At 37.9% G+C, this 17,912-nt stretch overlaps 1 protein-coding gene across 1 annotated transcript in view; it reads right to left on the bottom strand.

Annotated features, from left to right (window-relative positions):
• The window catches only part of ATP8B4 (ATPase phospholipid transporting 8B4 (putative)), a gene marked incomplete at its 5' end in the record, with an annotated part of 158,598 nt that extends 144,011 nt beyond the window's left edge, over positions 1–14,587 (bottom strand). Inside the window, 2 exons of the mRNA XM_008051091.2 lie at positions 4,545–4,703; positions 14,505–14,587. Of these exons, the coding sequence (XP_008049282.1) occupies positions 4,545–4,703; positions 14,505–14,587 (242 nt within the window). The remainder of the gene's footprint in view (positions 1–4,544; positions 4,704–14,504) is intronic.
• Positions 14,588–17,912: the final 3,325 nt, after the last annotated feature.

The raw sequence follows: 17,912 nt of genomic DNA, 5'->3' as shown, positions 1-17,912 counted from the left end.
CTTGCTTTTCCTCCTACGTATCTGGTAGCTCCTTGTCTGTTGTCCATGATGCTCACGCCACCTTCTACCTATCCATTAAATACTGAGATTTTTTTCAAGACTCAGATACAGATCACCTTTTCTTCTTACTCAATCCACCTTTCCTGGGCATTCTCAACCAAGTCTATAGCTTTAAGACCAATAGCTGCCAGGCCTGGAAGCTCAGCCTGTAATCCTGCGCTTTGGGAGGCGGAGGTGAGTGAATTACCTGAGCCCATGGGTTCAAGACCCACATAGGCAACTTGGCGAGACCTCATCTCAACAACAAATCAAAAAATTAGCCAGGCGTGGTAGCGTGTGCCTGTAGTTCCAGCTACCTGGAAGGCTGAGGCGGAAGGATGGCCAGAGCCCATAAGGTCAAGGCTGCGGTGGCCGGGAGCGTGCCACTGCGCTCCAGTCGGGGTGACGGAGTGAGACTCCAACTCCAAAAAAAAAAAAAAAAAAAGACCAATAGCTTTAATATTAGGCTAAATGTATATCTCCAGCTCATACTGCTCCTTTGAGCTCTAAATCCATATATTTAAACGTGTGCATTTAGTTGCCGATATATCTCCACCTGAATCTTTAAAAGGCCCTTGTCCAATCTAGCTCTTGATCTTCCTCCAGGATTCTTATCTCCGTGAACGGTATCACTATCTATCCAATTGTAAAGGTTGGGAGAAACCTTAGCATCATAGTAGAAACTCCTTTCAACCTCACCTTCAAACTTAGTCATCAAAGCTTATCAATTCAACTTTTCTAAAAAGCTTCTGAATTTCTCTACCTCTCTCTATTTTCATAATCCCCATCCTAATCCAAAGTACAATCATCTCTCAACTGCAAAAGCCTAGTAACTTTGTCTCCCTGTATCCACTCTGTCCCTAATACTAATCAGTATTTTTTCCCTCTTCTCCCACTCCAATCATGTACTCTTTCCAGGATCTGCTGTCTATTTACAAACATTGAAAACACTGTAGCTAAGACTGAATTTTTCAAATTTAACAACTATACACCACAACTGTTTAAAAACTTGCGTAGCTTTCCTATACTCTTAGGACAAAGGCCAAAATTCTGGATACCAACCACAAGGTCCACCCGTGTGGTCCAGCCCCTGTCCACATCTCCAGTCATATATCCACTCCTACCCTTTCTACTCTCCTTGTCCCACACTGGCCTTCTTATGGGACCTTGCTTTCCTCACTTTGGCCACATGGCCTTGGCCCATTATATACCTTTTGTGAAGGTATTGCATTTGTTTTTTTCACATTTTTAATTCCCAATGAGCAAGTAGCATAATACCCAGCATATAGTAGGCATTCAATAAATAATGTAGCAAATTAATTTACTGAACATCTGCTATGTTTTAGGCAATGTATCTATGTCCTTTTAATTTATTACCTCAGCTAATGCTCACAACAGGCTTAGGGATTAGGTACTATTGTCTTCAGTTCAGTAATAATGAAACCGAGGTTTAAAGAATTTAACGTGCCTGCGATTTCTCATCTAGTAAATGTCAGAGTCAGAATTTGAACCTCAATATATTTAACTTCAAAGTTCTTGCCCTTAGCTACTGTTTTTTAAAACTATATAAAATAGTCAACCAATGTATTTTTAAAACTGTGTTTCATTCAGGATTCTAACAGGAAACAGATGACACATTGAGCAAAGATAATTGGAGGAGGGTTTACTTGTAAAGGAACTCTTTACGAAAGTGTGGGTGGGGATACAGGGTAAGCAAAAGGTTAGTGCAGTAACCAAGGGCTTAGTATCAATCAAGCTATTTCTCTACCTAAGCCAGAAGGGATGAGGGGAGGCAGTGGTTACTGGACACTAAGGGAAAGGGGTGTGAAAAATTTGCAGCCTTGATGGTAAGAGTGGCCTTATGTTGAAGGATCTAGCCAGCCTGAAGTCACTACACAAGAATGCAGCCTGGGAGAGTAAATACCTTGCCTTAATCTTCTTTCTCCTTTTGATCTCTTCCCATGGATCCCCAAGACAGAGTCCATCCAGAAGCCAAAGTTTAAGGAAGCCTATTAGTGTAAACACACAAAGAAGTCTCTGGCCACAGAGAGAAGGGTAGAAAATATGAGAGAAGATCTGAAGGGGCAAATGGAAGACTTTAGCACAAAAACCTACTGTGCACCAAGATGGTGCTGACCCCTACAGACTTTCTAAACAAATAAAATGCCTGCCCTCTAACACAAGACTTTCTCCTCTCTTGAACAGAAAGGAAAAGTTATTACAGGGGAGAGATATGACCAAGCTGCTAATGTATATTAGATCTTCGTAAGTTACAGTTTTGTCCAGGCAAAGTGAGGACAAATGGGAGGCCCAAACTTCACCTGTATGATGATCACTTATGTGCCTAACCCTGAATTGTACCCCACATCTTTAAAATAATTTTTTTTTTAATTACAGGTTTGTAAAGTAAACCACATATGTCAATTATATTCCTTATACAACTCTTAATGGTAGATGTAACTTTAGCAATAATACAGAAAGAATAGTCAATAATTCGTTTTGGGTATTTTTCATAAGATCTAGGTACTCACCCAGAACTAGTTTCCCGACCAGATGTCTTAAGACTTAAAGGTTCTGAGACATCCATCTGTTCAGCTCTAACATTGACAAAACTAACCATTAATTCTTCTGCTTGCCTTCATTCTAATTAAGTTTTCTATTAACATTTGTGCCAAAACTTAAGTCAATGCAGGTATGCTCTGCTTTACAAATAACCACTTGATAAAGGTCCCCAGGCCACATCACAGAAGAAAATGATGTTCCCACTTTCCCAGCTGTTGCACTCTAAAGAGCAGTAAGTTTTCTCAATTTTCAACCTGCAGAGCAGGCAGTGTACTCTGAACTGAATTCGAAAAAAAGGAGCAGCAGAAAAGAAAGGAAAATAGCATTTGTCAAGTGTCTGCTTCCATATGCATTATCTCATTGGGTATTTGCAATGACTCTAATGTACTCATTATAATCCCCAAGCTATAGTGGAAGAAACTAAAGCTTAGGAAGTTTAAGTAATCAAGGCTTATAGTCTCACAGCTGGTAAACAAATCTGAACCCAGAATCTGCCCAATCCAAATTCTGTGACCTTTCTGTTATACTCCCTTGGAGGGACTTGTTCAATTTACCACCTGACTTCCTTGTATGTCAGATCTCTTTCCCACAGAGAAAACCTTAGGAAGGTTGTCTCAGTGGCTCACAACAGCTGCCCTAGCATAACATGCTGTGGCTGAACTGGAGTCTTGAATTAGTCATTCCAAACAAGATCACACAAACGCAAACAAAATTTTGGGCTATGGTCCATCCCTAGGATGAGGCACCTCCCATTTGTATGATGACAAAGAGCAAATTAGAAGGGTATTTTCCATCAGAAGACCTTCAAGAAGTTTCCCTGTCATTAAGTAGGAAGGCAAAGGGAGATTTATGGACAAGTCTAACTCTCTTTTTCTCCGTGAAAGGAAGATGCAGTTAAGGCGATGTATGATCATTGGTTTATTTCTCTAAAAAATAAAAGCAGCCGATGAGAGAATCATGACCCCAAAATTCACCCTAGACAAAAGCATATCTACTGCCTCATTTCTAGGGATTTCTCAAGTCCTTACAATGGCAACGCCCAAAGCATCAAGAACCTTGCTAACACCAACAGCTGAGAGTATTTAGGAAGAATTGGGAGAACTTTTCTAAGTTTGGAACACTTTTGAGTCTTTAATGAACATTTTGTTGTTGTTGAGGAAAATCAGTTACAAAAAACATTCCAATTTTGATTGCACATATAGTCAAACAGGCCCAAAAACACATCTTAATTTGGTGTCACAATAAACAGGATTTTTAAAATCAAGGGCTGGCTATTGAAGCCATGAGTACAATTTGAGTGGCTTTACGAAATGGTGCTACTGTAAGCTTCCTTAGCAAGAGAGTGCCACCTGGGGCCCAGAGAGATAAAGCAGAAAAAGGAAATATGATAGGCAGGAAGAGTAAGAGAAACCTCCCCCTACCCCATCACACACAGTCTTTCCAGAATCTGCTGTCCTATTTACAAACGGTAGAAGAAGCTATGGGGTACAAACAGAAATGATTGCTGGATCTCCAAGAAGACTTTTCCAAAAAGGCTGATTGACCTTTGCAAACTAAAAAATTAAAAGCATAGCGAGGGGCTTTCTTTCACAGTCTTACCTTCTCAGGTAGGTTGGTTAATACATAAAATGACAGAGATGGTTGAGATAGGGTTAATAAAGAGAAATTAAGCAATAGGTATCTAAGACTACTATGCAATTAAGGCCCCAGCATCCTTAAGAGTAAATTCAAGATGTCAGTGTTTCCTCACACAGTAGAGCTACGCAGACTATTTTCAGTCCTGGTGTCCTGCATTCTGAAGTCAACTCCAGAACAGCACTGTGTGTGGATTAAAAGCACCATGCTCTTCGGAACTTGGAGAACTGCACATTGTGATAATGCGTATTTCTATTAATTTTGCAAGAAGGGTTGACACAGATCTGGTCCTGGGCCATCAGCTGTACCTGCAAAAATAACCATTCCAAAACACCAGCTGGTGTTTCTCAGGACGCAGCCTCTCAGGATTATCTTCTCGTTGTTGAGGGAGTGCTTACTGTCCTTCCAAGAGAGGACTCCCGTGAATCTATCTAACTTGTTGTTAGGAGCCTCACACACAACGATCCCTGGAAAATAAAAAATAAAAAACTCTTTATGACTCACCCCAAACTCTCTTTAGAAGCCCACAGTATTTTACTACTATTTCTTTTGTAGACAGCACAGTGTTACATATACAGGATTGTGCTAGAAAAAAATAAGCTAGGAGACAGAAACATAGAAATCCAACAAATATTTTGACACACAGTATTCTGTACTGTCCAAATAAGAAAAGAAAAATAAGAATAGAAACCTCAAGAGCCAGGGGATATTTTTTCTTGAAAAAAAAAAAACAACTTGCTTATCTTGACTCCTAATTTGTAACAAATGATTTTTGAAAGGATAATTGGCAGTCGCGGGAAACTGCCAGAGGAGGGTGGGCACACCTCATCAACAAGGGTACTGCATAATGAACATTTGTATACCTTACCCTGAATTTATCCCCACATATTTAAAATTTAAAAAAAAAAGAAAGAATAAAGCAGTGACTGTCCTAAAAGTTCCTCTTGTTCCGTCTCTTTTTTAAAACTTAATGTGAACTTTCACACAGGTTAAGATGGCATACTTCCAGTCTCATAGCAAAAGTTAACCATATTTCTAGGCTCATTATCAGGATTTCAGAGGTCCTACTATATTCTATCCCAGAGAAACCTGGGCCTTGTTTGCCATATGTGTCTGAGAATGCGTGTGATTCCTTTCAGCTGTTTTATGCTTCTTATCTTGATTGGATTCAGAGTTCTGGGGACTCTCAAAGGCACCATATAACTTGCCCCAAACTGGCCAGAAGATGTTTCTAGTTTCTTTAACTTCAAGCCCATTCCAAACCAAGGGCATGCCCATTCCAAATCAATGAATCAATTCGTTCCATTATTTCAATGAGAAAAATATACATTCAGGGTGGGGGTTCTCTAGATAGAAAAAGAAAAACCAGAAATAATTTTTATGGACTCTGTCACAAAACACAGCTATTAGATTGATATACATTTCCATTGCAAACAGGTGAGGTTAACTTTTTAGACGTTATGAGCACACAGAAAGACAAAACAGAGAGAGGGACAGAAGAAAAGTCTGAAAGAGGGAAGAAGGGAGGAAAAGAGAGAAGGAAGAAGATATGAAAAAAGGAGGTTGATTGGTAGATCCGATCAAGGTTCAAGCCAGAGTCAGGAGTGAGATTAGTATCTAAAAGTTTCTTTAAAAAAAAAAAAAGATGTACTTAATCAGGAAGTCACAAGGACAAGGACAAGCTGGAACAAAAAGCACAAAATAAAAAGGGGGAGCATATCGTTATCATTGATTAAAGGAAAAGAGGACAAGACAAGTCTAGAGAATCTCTGTAGGTATCAGCGTCCCTTCTGACCAATCAGATTTCTAACTTTAACAGACTTTGCATTCAAAAAGAAAAAACAAAATCCTGGAAGGAATGAGGGACTCCTGGCCTCCGGACTGCCTTTCCATCATCCACCTGTCTTTCCAATACAACAAAAATGCTCCCTAAAGACCCCCATTTGAGCACTCACTGGCAGTTTCCCAGACATCCACTGCTCCATGAGAAGTTCTGAAAGTAGGATTCGGGTAAGACAAATAACCTTACTAAGGGAAGTGACTGAATTCTGGTTAGCTCCATGATAGTTTATCACTGATATAAAAAAAAATTAATTTAAACTGGCTCAAGTTATTTGGACAACTATGCTGTGGATGAGGAGACTTTTTCTAAATTTCCAGAGTTCAATATCTTTTTTCTTGACAATTTTATAGAACTTTGAATTGGATATCACCAGCAAAACCTACATAAAACAACAGGTTGACAGCAACCTTAAAGTTTATTCCAGTTTCTTGACCCAAGACTCCATTTCTCAGGCTTCAAACTTGGCCACTTAAAAAAAAGAAATGTGCTTTGGGCAAAAACAACATGATATACAATCCCTGCCAATAGGAATATAAAAAACAGGCTCATTTGATCATTTTTATTGTTGCAAGCAAAGACTGACATGGAGGCAAATACAGCCTTGAACATGTTGGCTCGCTCCTCCCTGGCCCCAAGGCTTATCCACTTCTGGCCTGACACCAGGGGTGTGGTCCTAGACAGGAACAGGCAGTAAGGCCAAGGGGTTCTGCCTGAGTTCTTGGAGGCCAAGCCTCAATTCAGCCTTTCTCAGAGAGTGTGGTCCTAGTGATGCAAGTACTAAACACAGGGCCCAGTCAAAACAAAATGGCAGGAACAAAGCCAAACTACAATTTTTTTAAATCATCAAAATTACTCAGCTTCCCCTTTCTTAGCCCTATTAGCATAAAGTACAAGCTTCCCAATTTATTTTCTATCCCTGTCCAAAAGAGGTGAACAGGTTGCTTTGAAGGGAGCAACGTATTCACCTCTGTATTTCTGTAACGCAGTATACTATCTGCATAACAGGATCATAATAAATATTTGTGGAAGAGATTAATGGAAAAAATTTCAGATGGTTTCAAAAGACAGGTTGGGAGATTAGATGGGTATTGGAGCAGATCTAAGACACATGGGAAAAGGGATATATTTCCATGATAGTTATGGTAAAGGTGATTAGAAGACCACATAGCCCAGCCACAATGGGGGCATAGGTTGGCCTGAGTCTAACAAGTGTCAAATAGATCTGAGAACACTGAAAAAAAGATGGGAGAATTAAAGCACATTAGAAGCAACCAAAAATAGATCCTAGCCATAAAGTATACTAAGGACTAGGAAAAATCTCTCTTATAACCCATTTGTCCTTTTGCTAGTTGTACCAGAGAAGAGAAAGAGGCAGTAAATGGTCAGTTGGACAACTGATAAGGAATTAGCTTAGGAAAAAGTACTATCATTTCTCACAGAGTAATTTACTGAATATATATTTAGAGTACAAAGTTACCTTTAATGGGCAAAATACAACTGGGAGAAAATCATGTCAATAATGAAGTATAAATACAATTAAGCTAGTGAGTCACTAGTTCATCCTTCTGCAGGGAAAGACGAACATGAAAGCAAATAGAAGCTCATCCATTTTGCAATCATGCATAAATGCTCTAGATTCATACTGAGCAAAATCTCCAAGATCTCATTCTGGACATTCCTCGGCATCTTAAATTTAGTCAGCAGAATTGTTGGTTAATTACCAACTTGACAAAATTCTCACACTATTTACCTCAAAATGGAAATCTGTAGTTTATTGTTTAAAAAAATGGAACTCAGTACTCAGTAGTCTATTATTTTTCAGAGAAGTTGGCTTCATTTCCTTATGTATATTAGGAGTAATATTAGCAATATTCATTGATTACCTGTACTGAACCCCTTTTATAAGACAAATTATCTACTGAACAAGATATCATTATTACTGCTCAAGAATTTCTTTAGCCAAGAGCTTCTTAGAGTTTAGGAGACTCCTTACTACTGTCTTCCCTGGTGATTGTGACAAATATTTTTTTTTTTCTTAGAAAGAAGGGTGTCATCTTATCTTTTAAAACCTCTGTTCTTCAGTCATCAAGCCTCAACCACCTTACCAACAATGACCATGTTGGCACAGTAGTAAAGAGGGAAGTTAATCTTCATATCTTTACATGGAATCTGTTTCATGCATCAGCTGTGTTGTTGGGTCGTGCTCCTGTGCAGGTGAATGAGAAAGCTCTCTGGTAAGTTTTTTTAAAAAAAAGTCACAAGATGCTAACCAAGCTGTTTTATTTTTTTTAACCAAAAAGAGATGCTTATTTTCCATGTTTTAATTACACACATGCTATTCTTTAGAAAGAACCACAAAATACACAAGGATTCCTGAATAAAGAGTCAACCTTTCCCTGGTTCAGAATTCAACATTAACAGTCATACAAAATATGTAAACTTGTCATGAGTTGCAGAAAACAGATCTCAGTTTAGTCAGTAACAATATGCAAAAGATTCTTAAACACATTTGGACAATTTACATCCGGGGCTTTCCCCAAGGCATAAGAATGTCCAGTTTACATAATAATAATTGACAAGTATTTCCAGTTACTTATTTGTAAAAAACTTTTCAATTTCCATAAGACTTGAAGGCTTATAAGGCCAATTAAATTTACTTTTATATTTGTTACAATAGTAGATCAAGTTATGTATCTTTTTTTATAAAATTCAACAGACTACATATCTTTTTTTCTGATGTTTGAAATATATAAAAATATCTAATGAGAACTTTCCAGATAAATGGATTTATCTACCAAAACCCAACTCTTCTGTGCACTGATCTCTGTTTGGCCACCTCTCCTATAAATTCTTGTCATGAAGCCTGACATTCAAAATCATTGAGAACATTGCTACTTTTATTTTTTATTTATTTTATCTTAAAATAAGGTTAAGGATTAGGTATACAAGTGGTCATTGTACAGGTAAAGTTTGGGCCTCTCTTTGGTCCCCACTTCGCCTGGTTTGAGATCAGGTACCCTTATTGATAAGGTATGCTCCAACAATTGCTACTTTTATTTGTATTTATTTATTTATTTATTTTTTTGAGTCAGAGTCTCACTCTGTTACCCAGGCTGGAGTGCAGTGGCACACTTGTAGCCACTACACCCTCGACCTTCTGGGCTCCGGCAATCCTTCCATCTCAGCCTTCCAAGTAGCTGGAACTACAGGTACATGCCACCATGACCGGCTTTTTTTTTTATTGTAGAGATGAGGTCTCGCCTGGTCTCAAACCCATGGGCTCAAGCAATCCTCTCACCCTAGCCTCCCAAATTGCTGAGATTATAGGCATGAGCCACCGCATCCGGCCAACATTGCTATTTTTAAAAAATAGGATGACATCATCCTAGTCCTGGATGGACTTGATATCTGATCATTAATCTTGCGCCTTTAGATTTAAAGTATTTTTAAATTGTATTTCTTACCCTGATCAGGCACTAAACTATCGTGCTATATTTCCCTAACTCTTTAATGCTGTCTTTCTGCTTGTATTTTAGAATCTGGGGCTATATGTTCTTTTGTGACCTTTGTAAAATAGGCTTTGACAGCAGTGCGGGGTTCATATTGTGGCTCCTCCACTGAGTAGCCATATGACATTGGGAAAGTTATTCAATTTATCTGGGTCTTATCCATAAATTGGAGCTAACGATAACATCTTCCATAAAAACTGTAAAGATTTAATAAGATAACATGTACAATTACTTAGTAGAGTGCTTGGTGAGTACTCACATGCCAACATCATGTTTAGGGGCTGAGAACTTTAAGACTACCTTCTCCAAGACTTCTTTGGAGATGAGCCTGTCTTCTCCCCTGGGATATAAATGCTATTAAAGCAAGGCCTGGGTCTGAATTATTAACAACTGTATCCCCAAGCTTAGAAAATCCCTTGGTCTGTGTAAAATATACATTTGCTGAATGAATGAATGGGCGACTCCATAAATAAAGAGATAAGCTCATCAATGCCTAAGGACGCCACCTGCAAGACACTGGCTTGGGTATATATGCAAAAGCAAGGAGGCAGGGAGAATTATAAGAGAAATCTTGAGGCCCAACTCCTCACAGTTTTTATCCTACATGTCCTCAACTTGGAGTCCTGCCTAGTGAATTCTCTGGGACTAGGAATGGGAGATTCAGATCTTCAAATATTTGAATGATATGCATTTATAATACAAAGACAGAAAATTTTTGTTTGGAACTAGAGAAAGCATTTCGGCAAGACTCAAAAGAAAAACCACAGAGTTACTAGAAGAAAATAATATCATACCCAGATCTGCCCAGAAGTCACAAGCTAAAAGATATACTTAGCACAGATATAACATGGGAAAGGGTGTGCCTCACATATTCATCCCATTGATTATACCTTACCAAAGCTAGACAGGGCATTTCCAAATATACACAATGCTGACATCATACTTTAATTTAAACTATAGGATGCAATACTTGCTTTTGATTCCCATGACTCAAGGAAATATTTTTCCAGTCACCAAGGAAAACCTGAAGTCTACTGATACTTCATTAGGACAGAGGTGAATAAAGACACAAAAGGAGAAATGGGGAAAGAATAGGAAGTCAAAGTTTCAAAAGTACTTACATGGAAAAATATTGTATAATTCTACATACTTTGTTTTGCCTCTTGTCCTTAGGAGGTTCTTAACAGACTTAAGTGAATTGATGTGAAGAGAGTAATGAAAACAGAAAAGAAAAAGAATGACAGAAAAAGAGACACTGCAGTTGGAGAAAATAACTAACCTAAATGGTAAAAAAGGAAGATGGGAAGACAGCAGTAAGAAAGAGTGCAAACAGAAACAAAGAACTGAGTATCACATGTTCTCACTCATAAGCAGACCTTGAACAACTATCGTATTACTATAGGAAAGGGATTGTCAGTAGTGGGAAGCTGCCAGGGAGGGGGCACACCTCATCAACAAGGGTACCTGCATAATGAACATTTGTGTACCTAACCCTGAATTGTACCCCACATCTTTAAAATTAAAAATTAAAAAAAAAAAAGAAGAAAAAGTGCAAAAAGAGAAGAAAGGAAAAGGGTGAAATGGTGAGTAGAGAACTATGTTTAGATGGTGTATACTGTGTGAATGTGTGTGTGAGAGAAACAGAGAGAGATTGAAATCAAAATGTGTAAATGAGGGCTTGGAAAGCAGTGGATGAAGAAAAAAAATGAAGGCTACAAGAAAGCAAGAACAATCACAGGAAGAATTTAGCGTTTGTTAACTGTCCTGTCTCTTTCAAAGACTTTTCCATACCACATCTTGCAACTCTTGGTCTTTAAATTTAGTTGCTAATAGGGGAAATCTAATTTGTATATTGTTTCTAATTTACTTCTCCTTAATCCATCTATTCATTCTTCAGATGCTTTCTTGGAAACAAGAAAGCATATTTTAATAAGGATAAACTCATAAAAATATCTTGTTGCCTTGAACTTTAAGGTAGATTGAAAAACAATCCAATATTTAAGAATGAAAAAGTAAATTTAGCAGAAACATGGCTTTTATCCCAGAAGTATACCAGCCTCGTGAGTTTGCCATTATATATTTTCTGAAAAGTGACCACTGTTTACAGCTGTACCACCCTGAACATGCCCAATCTCAGCTGAAAAGTAATCACAGTTTAAGTATATATAATAGAAAGAGAGGTCTGCATTGAATTTATTTGAAAAAACAATTATACATTGGGAATTTGGTGAGTTGACTATTCTGTGTGAAGCAAATTCAGGTCACATCTAGTAAGTAATAATTATTAATGCACATTAAAGTAAATTTTGTATTTTTAAAAGGTTATTTCTATATTTAAGTAAGTCCTTTAACTTTTCAGGATGTCAATTACCCCATCTGTAACAAAGGTATTATTTTAGATGAGAAGGTGTTTCTCTGCTTCAGACTGAGCAGCACCACTTGTTTTGTTCTAAATTTGGGGTTACTGTGTTCAATTTTGTTTGAGAAAGAAAACTGAAGTAAAGACATTATAAAACCACCATACCAGATGATCCCTCTCCCTGCAACTTTCCCTCCAAGAGGAGAGGACCAGGCACTCTGCTTAGTCTACAAGGCCCCATCAGGTACCTTCCTCCTCACTCTGTTGTTTCACACTCCATTCCCAACGTCTTTACCATAAGCCCTTCCTCTGCCCTCCCACATCTTTCTGGAGCCTGAAGCTGACCCTGTTCTACCACTTTCTGGTTCTTGCAACCATTTACTTATTCATTCCGCAGAAATTCATTGAGTGCTTACTATGTGCTAGGAATTTTACTGTTATGTGAATCCAAGAAAAGTAAATTGTGTCCATGAATCAAGATACTTGCTTAAAATGTCTCATTGAATATTCATGGATTCCTAAAAGGGTAACCTAAATATAATTTACTATTACATTTCTTTCCTGGCAAAATTGTACCTTTACACCTCTGTCAATCTATGAGGAGGTTAACAGTTACGGTTTTTAGTGTTCTTAAGCATCAAAAAGCAGATCATGATTGTTACAATTACTTACTTCCCTTTCTTTCACAGATGTTGGCCTAGATAGCCTACACTATGATGCAGTGACAAACAATCCTGAAATCTTAGTGGCATAACACAATAAAGGTTTATTTTTGGCTCATTTCACATTCTGATGTGGGTTGGGTCAGAGTGGGTCACTTCATCTTTTAGCCAACGTACCTATTCTAATGACTTTCAAGGTAAGGGTGAGATAAAAGAGATGCAATGGCTTATAGCTGTTTCTTGCTATCATGTTTTATTGGCTAGCATGAGTCGCCTGGCCCTGACCTAACTGAGAGGAGGTCAGGAAAGAACAAATATATTTATTTGTTAAGGATGAATGATCTGTACTATACCTTCTAAGAACTGTGACCATGCAAATCAGTTCCAAGGTAATGTATAAGGAGCCAGACTGGATTAGGTGGATTTCTTACATGGAACTGCAGGATTGGGGCCAAGTATCCCTCTCTTCAGCATGACTCCTCATACTCTCAATCCACTGTACACTGCTCAGCCTTTTCTTCTTATAGCACTTACCACTATCTGGCAAATTGGAGAACTTATTTCTTTTTACTTTTCACAATTTACTTTTCTTGGATTCACATAACAATAAAATTTCATTGAAAAAATCATTTAGTAGAAAATGTGTAATTTATTTTATTCTAATCAAAATATTTCTTGGACCGTTCAGTTTCCTGGCTATTCCCCTGACTTAAATCTCAATTTGGAAGAATTTTTTCTATAAACATTTGTTATAATCACTCATTTAAGAGATATTAAAATATTAACAGACTCCAGACAGAGTTTACAAGCAAACACAAAGCACAGGCAATATAAGCTCTAAGCTGTGCATGTAAACTGGCCTACGCTTTCACTTATGGGACCATGTTAAGAGGCTTGTCCACAATTTCCTTTATTGAACCTCCATGAAACATTTTGGAAGATGGTCTCAAACTCACAAAGATTCATCAATAAATAAGGCCAATCTGTATGGAAAGATTACTATTCAGGGCCAGACTAACAAGTGGGTAAAGCAAGAGACTATTGAGGCGTGGCTGGTAGACTCCAAAGATTCTCCCTATAGCCTATCACAGTTCCTAAAACCCTATCATTGGTACCTACTTTGACTCTTGAAGGATTTTGTTTCTCAGTGGTAACTTAATCATAAACTGCAGATATCTCTGGAATGGACAATATCTAGAGGCCATTCCACGATTATTTAAGAAGGATAATTTTATCAGAAAGAACAAGACATAGCTGGAGAAGAACAGGCAAGGAAGTTCATGCTGAGAGACAGGGTCTGTGTTGGATTGTATGAAGATGGAGATAATAAAACCATGGTCTAAAATAAAAGGCAACAGATGATCAAATAATTAATAAATCAGAATATTCTTCCTGAACACCTACTCTGTTCAAGACACTATGTCAGGCACTGTGTAAGGTACAGAAATATATGAGGCAGGATGACTGTCTTCTTGAAGTTTGCAGTCTAGTATTTGGTCTTAGTTATGGAGCCAGAAGATGGATGGGTGATTAGACCTAGAGCTAGAAATAAAAATATGGCCTGTATTTCTCCTCAGCAAGTCTATACAGACCACCAGAGAGGCCAAGGTCAGGAAAGTGAAGGACATTATAGGACTAAAGGGAACAAGTGATGTTCCTTTCTCTAGAGAAGAGGAAACAAGAATGAAACAAGGATGAAATCAACAATTAACTGATAAAGTCATTCTCCCCTTGGTAAACATTTTTACTCTTTAGCGTGAGAAGAGATTACAGGCTTTGATGCCTGGAGAATTTTTCCACCAAATAAAAAGGAACATAAATTGGATCTCAGATAATTAGTTTGTTACATTGCTTTTGGGGTTTGAGATTTTTGTTTGTCTGTTTAAAACACTTACCATCAAACCTTGCAAGTCTGCTAATCTCTGCTCCAAGTTCTGAGGTAACTGATAGTGCATGGCGGACTTTTAGGTTTGTTTCCCTGTGAAATTAATGACATGACATAAATTTTTATATGGAACAGCCCAACAGAATCTTACCAAAGCAATCAGTTGGGTGCAGCACATGCAAAATCCAACCCAAGAGATCTAAGAAACCCCTCCTTTAAAAGTCAATCACATTTCTCACACTGTCTCAGGAAAGTGGGCGGGCTTCTTGGGCTCCTAAGAGTTGGCATTCTACCCACAGCACATCTGTATAACAACACAGTAATCTGTTTTGCAATTTGAAAGAACAGAGGACATAATAAATATGGTTTCATTCGAACCTACTCAGACATCATGCATGAGTTACAAAACACATTAGGAATAGGAGCACAGTTGCCAAATAAAGGAGTCCAATATCACTCCACAGTCTACTATATGCATAGGAGTTTTACTTGCAAACGATGGTCATGGCTAATTTCACAGTAGCCCCGAAATTTAAATGGGAAAAAAGAATACAGTTTTCATTTTCTTGGAGAATCAATTCAAGAAACTTGTAAGTCTAGAATATGCAACCAGACAAGCTAAGCAGGTCACAGTGAATTGGTCACCTTCATATAGGTAAGACCACACATACATTGGACAGATGGCTCTCTAGTATTTATCAATGGCCAGCACTAAAAGATTCTGTGGCCATCACTCAAAACGGGCTTGTCATCTTAGTTTTCTCACTGAATTCAACCTAATTCTCTTGTACTGTAGTGTAAAATCATCTTTTAGAGTTCTATCTTTTATGGAAATGTTTAGTAGTGGGCTCATTCAGTCAACAAATATTGGTTGAATACATATCATAATCACCTAGGATAGTTAATATTGCCCTAAGAGTATTACTATCCCCTCGAGGGAAACAAGCAGTAGGTTAAAAAGCAAATTATCACTGTGTGTAACTGCATGTCAGTCCAAGAAATAACTGAGTTTAGAGAGCCAAAGAAGATACCCCAAAAGGCAATCAAACTAACTTCTCATAAATGAAAGTTTATGAAAGAGTCTCACAATGGTGTAGGGCCATATGAACCCAATTCAAGAAATACCCATTATTAAAATAGCTTTCTTTAGGAAACACTAAGTTGGATGTATAATTGAAGCCAGTTTGTTTAAAAGTAGAAATCTCATTAGTCAAAATCTGCCAACTCTTAGGAGGCAGATATGAGTAAGGACTGAGATGGCCAAAAAGAACTTTATAGATGAGGCAGAAATTGAGCTGGGCTTGATGGATAAGAGTGAGATAAGTTGTGTAGAGGATAAAGGACCAATTCGTCCATCCATTTAAACAATTGTTCAGATCATTGAAACAGGGACACCAGCTAGGCCAGATGCCCCGGTTCTTTAGCCCTACTTTGCATCATATATTCATCAAAGTTTATAACTATATTGAGGTACAGTCTCAGGATTCTCTCTGATATCTGACTTCTATCTTTAAATGTGAAAACTAAAAAGGAAATAACAGTCATACATAGGCCTTGTTGATACTTAAAAAAATATTTTCAAGACTCCTGATTAATACTTTCAGTGTCATTCCACACTTTTCCTTAATTGGTCTGAGTATCTTGAAATTCTTGTGATGTTCAGCATAAGAAAGAACACATAAGAGAGAAAGATCCTTGACTCTGTTTCTCCTAACGGTAACATCTTGCAAAACAATAGTCTAATAGTACAACCAAGATACCAGCATTGACACAGTCAAGATACAGAATATTTCCATTATCAGAAGGATTCCTTGGGTTGCCCTTTATAACTACACCCACTTCCCTGCCTGTTTTACCTCATTTTAACACCTGGCAACCACTAATCTCTTCTCCATTTCTATACTTTTTCTTTTTAAGGAATGTTTTATGAATGAAATCATATGATATGTGACCTCTAGGACTGGCTATTTTTACTCAGCATAATTATCTGAAGATTCATCCAAGTTATTGCATGTATCACTAGTTCATTCCTTTTAATTGCTAAGTAGTATTCCATGATATGAATATACCACAGTTTATTCAACCATTCACTTGTTGCAGTTGTTTCCAATTTGAGGATGTTAGGAAAATAGCTGCCATAAACATTCATGTACAGATTTGTGTATAAACTTTATTTCTCTGGGATAAATGCCCAAGGGTGAAATCACTGAGTTGTATGATGGTTACATGTTTAATTTTTGAGAAACTGTCAAACTGTTTTCCAGACTGGCTATAGCATTTTACATTCTCACTAGCAATGTACAAGTGAATCTGTTTCTTTTTTTTTTTTTTTTTTCATTAATCAGTATTTTTTATTATGGTTTTGTGGGGTACAGTTAAGGGTTAGGTGTACAATTACGTTTCATTCAGGCACCCTGTTGATAAGAGGTGTTTTCCCATCCCCAGACAGATATTTGCTACTGTTAATCCCATTCCCCTCCCCCCCATAGTTTCTCAGTACCGTCAGTCATTTTCTTATAGTATTGCATTGGATGTTCAAGGTCCATTATATGAGTGAGAACATGTGATATTCAGAACTTTGTTTCTGTGAGAGGTCACTCAGTATTATAGACTCTAGTTCCATCCAGGTTGCAGTGAAATTCATGATTTTGTTCTTTTTTATGGCTGCAAAGTATTCCATCGTGTATATGTACCACATTTTTTTAATCCAGTCCTCTTTTGATGGGCAGCATGGTTGTTTCCAGGTTCTTGCTATTGTGAACAATGCTGCGATAAACATACGTGTGCAGGTATCTTTTTAATAGAGTGATTTGTGTTCTTCAGGGTAATATTCCCAGTAGGGGGATTGCAGGGTCATATGGAAGGTCAATTTTTAGAGTTTTTAGGAATTGCCACACTGCTTTCCACAGAGGTTATACTAGTTTGCACTCCCACCAACAGTGTAGAAGTGTTCCCTTTGCACCACACCCTCTCCAGCAGCTGTTATTTTTTGAGTTGTTGATAATTGCCATTCTGACTGGAGTTAGGTGGTATCTCAGTGTGGTTTTGATTTGCATTTCCCTGATGATTAGTGAGGTTGAGCATTTCTTCATGTGTTTGTTGACTGCTCAAATGTCTTCTTTTGTGAAGTGTCTGTTCATGTCTTTTGCCCATTTTATAATGGGGTTGTTTGTTTTCTTCTTTTCAGTACATTTCAGTTCCTTGTAGATCCAGGATGTTAAGCCTTTGTCAGACCTAGAGTTGGCAAATACTTTTTCCCAGTCTGTAGGCTGTCTCCCTGCTCTCTTGATGGTTTCTTTGGCTTTGCAGAAGCTTGTCAGTTTAATAAGGTCCCATTTGTCTATCTTCTCTCTTAAGTCGTGTGGGTTTCGGGTTTTGTACAGGAATTGGATGCCAGTTCCGATTTCCATGAGAGTAT

Source organism: Carlito syrichta, unplaced genomic scaffold (assembly GCF_000164805.1).
Source record: "Carlito syrichta isolate Samal-C Ts95f unplaced genomic scaffold, Tarsius_syrichta-2.0.1 Scaffold161491, whole genome shotgun sequence".
NCBI classification, from domain to species: Eukaryota; Metazoa; Chordata; class Mammalia; order Primates; family Tarsiidae; genus Carlito; species Carlito syrichta.
This window is presented reverse-complemented; position numbering and strand designations above follow the sequence as displayed.